The 6701-nt window shown below is 38.3% G+C and overlaps 1 protein-coding gene across 3 annotated transcripts in view; it reads left to right on the top strand.

Annotated features, from left to right (window-relative positions):
- Nucleotides 1-6701, top strand: part of LOC106881494 (uncharacterized) — a 20746-nt gene that overhangs the window by 2252 nt on the left and 11793 nt on the right. The window contains exons 2-3 of one of the 3 annotated variants that reach the window (XM_052974024.1): nucleotides 890-3514; nucleotides 6536-6585. In XM_052974024.1, coding sequence (XP_052829984.1) covers nucleotides 914-3514; nucleotides 6536-6556 — 2622 coding nt within the window. In that variant the 5' untranslated portion in view covers nucleotides 890-913 and the 3' untranslated portion in view covers nucleotides 6557-6585. Of the gene's footprint in view, nucleotides 1-889; nucleotides 3515-6535; nucleotides 6695-6701 lie in introns of those variants that run through there. The other 2 variants (XM_014931897.2, XM_052974025.1) reach the window with 2 other exon arrangements.

The following is a 6701-nucleotide window of genomic DNA, read 5'->3' as shown; positions in this document are numbered from 1 at the left end:
TGTGTGTGTGTGTGTGTGTGTGTTTGTGCGTATGTATGTATGGAATTCTGTCGCTATTATCATTGTTTGGGTCGATGCAATCGTCTTCTCCCGTTTGACTGAACTTGTGCCAAAATTTGAAAGCATTTTCGATATTTAAACATTGCAGATGTCTTTCTTCAAGATCAAGTACTTCTGGGTCTACATTATTATTTAGTGTGTTCAACGAATGTAAGGGAGATTGCACAGTTTTTGGAATAGTAAACGATTTCATAGAGGTGACACAGCTTGGATTGAGCGATGTTTCATGTGATAAGAAATATTTCTTAACTGTATAACACTCTAATTTTAGAAGGTTATAATCTTTATTTATCAGTCTTCTAAATAGTAAATATCTTTACACAACAGCAAATTTGGCTTGATCTACAATCAGCGCAAAGCCACTCCGGCGTATCTCTAACCTACAATATCTTGTCAACAAAAATAATCGTGAGCATAAGTAGCTCTATAAAAGAATCAAATTATGTAATAAATATCATGTGCTCCTGTTAAAGAATATACTAGTATCTTCTGGATCACACTGTATCTCACAGTCACACATACTAAATAAATTACTTCAACCGGTGTTTCTGCTTTGTCAGGAATACACGAGGTAATTTCCCACTTTTAGCTTATGATGCGGTGTCACCAACCGTTCCTGATAAAAAGGTGTTCCTACAGAAATGTCCTACTAACAAAACAATATTGATTTCACCCCCGTCTACCTGTCACACAAAGTTTTATTTTCATTTCCTCTCTTTAATATGTTGGTATTCCTTCATCTTTGAAACTTACAAATATTTCATGATTTAATTGTCACATCGTCTTTGATGATTTCAGTGTTTCTCATATTTATATTTTGTTATTTCAGATATCTGCACTCACTGGTTCAACTATGATTCACTGGTTCAACTATGAACACGTAATTGTGTTCCTCCTGGCTCTCTTCTCACCGTTAGTTTACTCTCGTACATGTCGTATGGAAGACGACGAGTGTGAATTTAAGCTGGTAATTTCCTATAAATTAACTATGTTAGTTAATCGTACCTTGGTACAACCCTGTAATGGAAAACTCTACAGATATGACGTCAATTGTACGGATGCTCAACCGATACCAACTGATGAAGTTATTACAATGGATGGTTTCTTTGAACCAGTGAAGGTGATTGCAGTTAATGGCACAGTTCCAGGACCAACAATAGAAGTTTATAAAGGACAAAGAATCATCGTTGAAGTAGAAAACCAATTATTTTCAGAAGGAACGACAATGCATTGGCATGGTTTGCGTCAAGAAGGAACACCTCATATGGATGGCGTACCTTGGGTTACACAATGCCCTATTCTACCAGGTCAATCGTTCAGATATGAATTTAATACTGCACAAACTGGAACTTATTGGTACCATTCTCATCTTGGGACACAACGTACCACGGGAATATTTGGTGCTTTTATAATACATGAGAAGACAAAACCTAAAATGGAAGAGCATGTAATGTTAATAACAGACTACAACCATAACTGGGACTCCCTTGTGAGTTATTTAAGTACAGAATTCGGAGCTTATTGGAATCATAAAAAGATTGGAAATTCCAAATCTCTTGATGGAGCACATTATAGTCTTTTTGACTTTCAGTCTGGTCTTGTAAATGGTCGGGGCCGCTATTATAATGAATCAGGGAAGCATAATGGGGCCCCGTTGACTGTCTTTGAAGTAGAATCGGGTAAAAAATATCGTTTTAGAGTGATTGCTGCGGGGATCCTGTACCCGTTTGAAGTGTCTGTTGATGGTCACCAGATGGTAGTCGTTGCTGCCGATGGTCACGAACTGAAACCATCACCTGTTGATTATTTCATCCTCAGTCCAGGTGAGAGATTTGATTTTATATTGAAGGCAAATAACGATGTCGGAAATTACTGGATCCGTGGAAAGACGCTACAAATACACAAAAACAATACATTTGAAGCAATTCTTCGATATAAAGGTGCACCGGACGAAGATTCTAACTCCACAGTTTCTGATTGCATTCAACAGAAGAATTGCGTCTTACTTAACTGTCCCTTTCTTTATTATCCCGAGAAAACTAATAAACGATGTTTACAATTTGATGACCTGGAGCCTTATAACCCTACTCATGCACCTTCTTTTCGACAAGGAAAGTTTCAGGAATACTTTTTAAATTTTGGCTTCCCTGGTGAACCTGGGAACTCACCGGCATCAATAAATGGTCGAGCATTCCTGGATCCCACGGTAAATCCTTTAACACAACCGAACGAAATAGACACTTTGTGCGATAGTGCCAAATGTGGCGTTGATAGAGTGTGCCATTGTACTCATTCTTTAAATTTGGAAACCAATGATACTGTCCAGATTGTAATGACAAACTTGGGAAAAGGTAAAGGATTCTCCCACCCCATACACATGCATGGACATTCATTTTATGTAGTTAAAATGGGGTTTCCAAAATACAACCGAACATCTGGAGAAATATTATCTGATACTAAAGATATTGATTGCAGAGGTGATCCGAAAAAGAATTATTGTAACAATGCAACGTGGTCAAACAGCAGCTGGGAGGGAGACAACATCCCCGGATTGAAGTTGGAAAATGCTACTCAAAAGGATACAATTATGGTCCCCACGGGTGCTTACGTTGTAGTGAGAATACGGGCCGATAATCCTGGTTTATGGTTCATGCACTGCCATATTGAATTACACAACATCAATGGAATGGCCCTTTTTCTTAACGAATCCTTTGCTCACTTGCCAGAAATGCCGGATAACTTGCCTGTGTGTCACAGCTTCAGAAAACCAGTTTATGACCACAGACAGAAACAGAAAGAGCAAGTTAACTGCAACTCCGATGTGAGTCATTTAAATTCAGAATTTGGAGTTTCTTGGAATCGTAAAAAAATAGAAAATTCTAAATCTCTTGATGGAGCACCATATAGTCCTTTAAACTTCCAATCTGGTCTTGTGAATGGTCGAGGTCGCTATTATGATGAATCAGGGAAACACAATAGGGCCCCGCTGACTGTCTTTGAAGTAGAATCGGGTAAAGAATATCGTTTTAGAGTGATCGCTGCAGGGCTCCTGTACCCGTGTGAAGTGTCTATTGATGGTCACCAGATGGTAGTCATTGCCTCTGATGGTTATGAACTAAAACTAATGGCTGTTGATTATGTCATCCTCAGTCCGGGTGAGAGATTTGACTTTATACTAAATGCAAATAACGGTAACGGAAATTACTGGATCCGTGGAAGGACACTAGAATTGAACAAAAGTGATACATTTGAAGCAATTCTTCGATATAATGGCGCATCGCAAGAAGAAACCAAACCTACAGCTTCTCATTGCATTCAACAAAAGAACTGCGTCTTACTTCAATGTCCCTTTCTTCATTATCCCGAGAAAAGTAATGAACGGTGTTTGCCATTTGATTACTTCGAATATAATCATCCTACTCACAATTTGGAGTGGGAGATTTTGAAGTCCGCGGTAAGATTTTTTTTAATTATTATTATTGTACCTTTTCTCTGGAGTTTCGTCTCTTAGTTTATGAATACTTATAACAGACTTCCCTAACTATAAGATAGTTGCTGGAGCGAGATCGGAGCCATGCGAGTGAACGCGATACACTGTAGTATGTTTCTTTTTTTTCCGAAACAAGAAACACGAAATAGAGTGGAATACATGCCTAGAAAGAGAGAAGGAGGGGAGAGAAACAGAGAGGTAGAGTGAGATGGAAGACGTTGGTGACTTTCGATTTCTCAAACATTTCTTGTGTTGCTGGAGGTCATAGTTACTGCTACAGTTGTCACTCTCTTAGTTCATCACCATCTCTATCATTGAACTGATATATCAAGAAATATATTTCAGCTTTTATCACCCATTTGATATTTCTACACCACCCAGCACTATAATCTCTTTACGTTTTGAAATGGTAAGCGTTCTGGTAGATATATTTCTGCTCTTTATAGAGGGCCAGTACCACCACACAGACTTCCCTCGCTGGTTCATTAGAGAACGAAAGTTAAATGGCTGAGACATTCAGTCTAATTCCATCAAATTGAATTGCTTTCTTATTATTAAAAGCCGACTGCGCCAAAGAACAAAAGGACATTGAATATCCATGAATTAGGATATCTTCATCTTTGTTAAGGCCTCGAAATCCTTGACTATCGAGGAGATCAGCCAATGCATTAAATCAGTTTTGTTTTCTGCTGTTGGTTGCAAATAAAGATGAGATTCCACATGAATTTTACAGATGAATAATTTATAAAAGTGCTAATAGTGTATCTTCAGTATGGCAATCAAAACATACACACATACAATAAAGGAGTGTGTTGCTGTGCTTTGCAAATGAAGATAAATACATGCTCGAAGGGCTTTACCTGACCAGAGTAGAGTTTCTTACTACTTGTTAAAGGAAAAAGTGCAAATAAATCGTGGATGATAAGAATCCGATGTTTCGTGAGAAGCTCTTCTTCAGAGACATAAAAGTGCTTATATTTCTGTATTGTCATGATAATGACAATATTGTTGTAGAAGCCTTGGCATAGATCTAGTTTGATTCTGTGTTTCTTTATTGTTTCTGCTATTGTAGATATTAATCCTATAGCTCCCACATTTGTATAAAAAACGCCTCACACACACTCACATTACTTGCTTCGCTGAATATCTCAGTATTAAACTCTTCGACTATTTATTCACTGCTTATGTCTATGTTGTGGAGGTAGTACTTGTTGTTTGGGTTGTGGTTATTTTTATTAGTTTTGTTGCTATTGTTGTTGTTCAAACTACATACAAAGACCGCGTGCTTCAATGCAAACTACGTGAGTGAATGATGGAAGCGAGACACAACCTCATACTAGTTATTCTGGTTGTACTCTTTTACTCTTTAACTTTTTTACTTGTTTCAGTCATTTGACAGCGGCCATGCTGGAGCACCGCATTTAGTCGAGCAAATCGACCACAGGACTTATTCTTTGGAAGCCTAGTACTTATTCTGTCGGTCTCTTTTGCCGAACCGCTAAGTTACGGGGACGTAAACACACCAGCATCGGTTGTCAAGCGATGTTGAGGGGACAAACACTGACACACAAACACACATATATGTATACATATACATATATACGACGGGCTTCTTTCAGTTTCCGTCTACCAAATCCACTGACAAGGCTTTGGTCAGCCCGAGGCTATAGTAGAAGACACTTGTCCAAGGTGCCACGCAGTGGGACTGAACCCGGAACCATTTGGTTGGTAAGCAATCTACTTACCACACAGCCACTCCTGCTAATTCTGTTTACAGAAGATTTTCAGTGTAATAATGTAGTGTTTAGATGACAAATGTAGAAGTAGTCCGTTGTCGACTGATTATTTTGCAGATATAAGTCTGTTTCGTTAGTGACATCTTTTTCTTGGAAAACATAACCGATAACTGCATTGCAAATAATAAACGATGAAACTTTCAGTGGTGACCAGTGCCATGGAACTGATAACGGTTATGGAGAGATACACTGATAATCAACATGTATGTACTTTAAAGTGAGTCGTGTTTGTTTGGGTCAGCTTGGTACCTGTTGATGTGAAAACTGAAAAAGCAATGCATTCAAAACAATAGGTTTATAAAGTTCTAATTTTATGAAGGGTCTTAACAGTCTTTGGATGTTAGATCTTCCTTAATAGAGATATTTGATTATTTAATTAAGTTGCTACATAAACAGGAGATAAATGAATTCGGAGATTCAGGTCATTTATGTATGAAAGAGGTAGGCAAACTATTTTGATTGTTGGCCGGAATGAAAATATTTTACATCCTGCGGGTCAAGCAAACTGTTTTTCCTTCTTAACCACACTGTATATTCAAATATAGTGTATGTTGCATAACTTCGTCCATTGTGTGCTGTTTGTTTTTATCACGATGTGATTCATGGGAGATTTGACTGCTATCACTAGATTGTAGAGCAACCACTTCAAGAGATCTCCTTGGTTGTATATTTGTTTTCGCCTTTCTAAAGCCTAGCCAGGCCCATGTTTCCCGGTTTCTATGACGTATGTGTTCCCCCCAGTTGGACGGAACGCCAGTCCATCGCAGCGTTACTAATGAAACATGAAGAAAGAGTAAGAGAAAATTGGGGCGAAAGAGTACAACAGGGGTCGCCACCACTCCCTGCCGGAACCTCGTGGAGCTTTAGGTGTTTTCGCTCAATAAACACTCACAACGCCCGATCTTGGAATCGAAACCACGATCCTCCGACCGCGAGTCTGCTGCCCTAACCACTGGTCCATTGCGCCTCCACTTGGTTGTATATACTTTGTTCTTATTACTAAGAAATGAGGTTTGTTGAACAAAGTGAAAAATCGTGGACTACATTTGAAATCGAATTCCAGTATCGCATAAAAATACATTATTGATTGAAATAATAAATAAATAAACAAATGTACGAAATATTTGAATAAATTGTTATTTGAATAGCTTTCTAATACACTTCATATTGATTTTCATTATATTTACAGATGCAAAGGAACAACCCGTGAAAATGGCAGTTGGAGCTGTAATCGCAGATGTTGGTGTCTTGTCTCTTCTTGTTGTCGTTCTTAATTTAATACTTCTAACGAGGCAAAAAACATAATATTCAAAACCCATTAATATCACAGCGGCCATAGATAGTAGAGGGTGGGG

This window comes from Octopus bimaculoides, chromosome 17 (genome assembly GCF_001194135.2).
Source record: "Octopus bimaculoides isolate UCB-OBI-ISO-001 chromosome 17, ASM119413v2, whole genome shotgun sequence".
NCBI lineage: Eukaryota > Metazoa > Mollusca > Cephalopoda > Octopoda > Octopodidae > Octopus > Octopus bimaculoides.
Note: the sequence above shows the minus strand (reverse complement) of the source record. Positions and strands in the feature narration are given on the sequence as shown.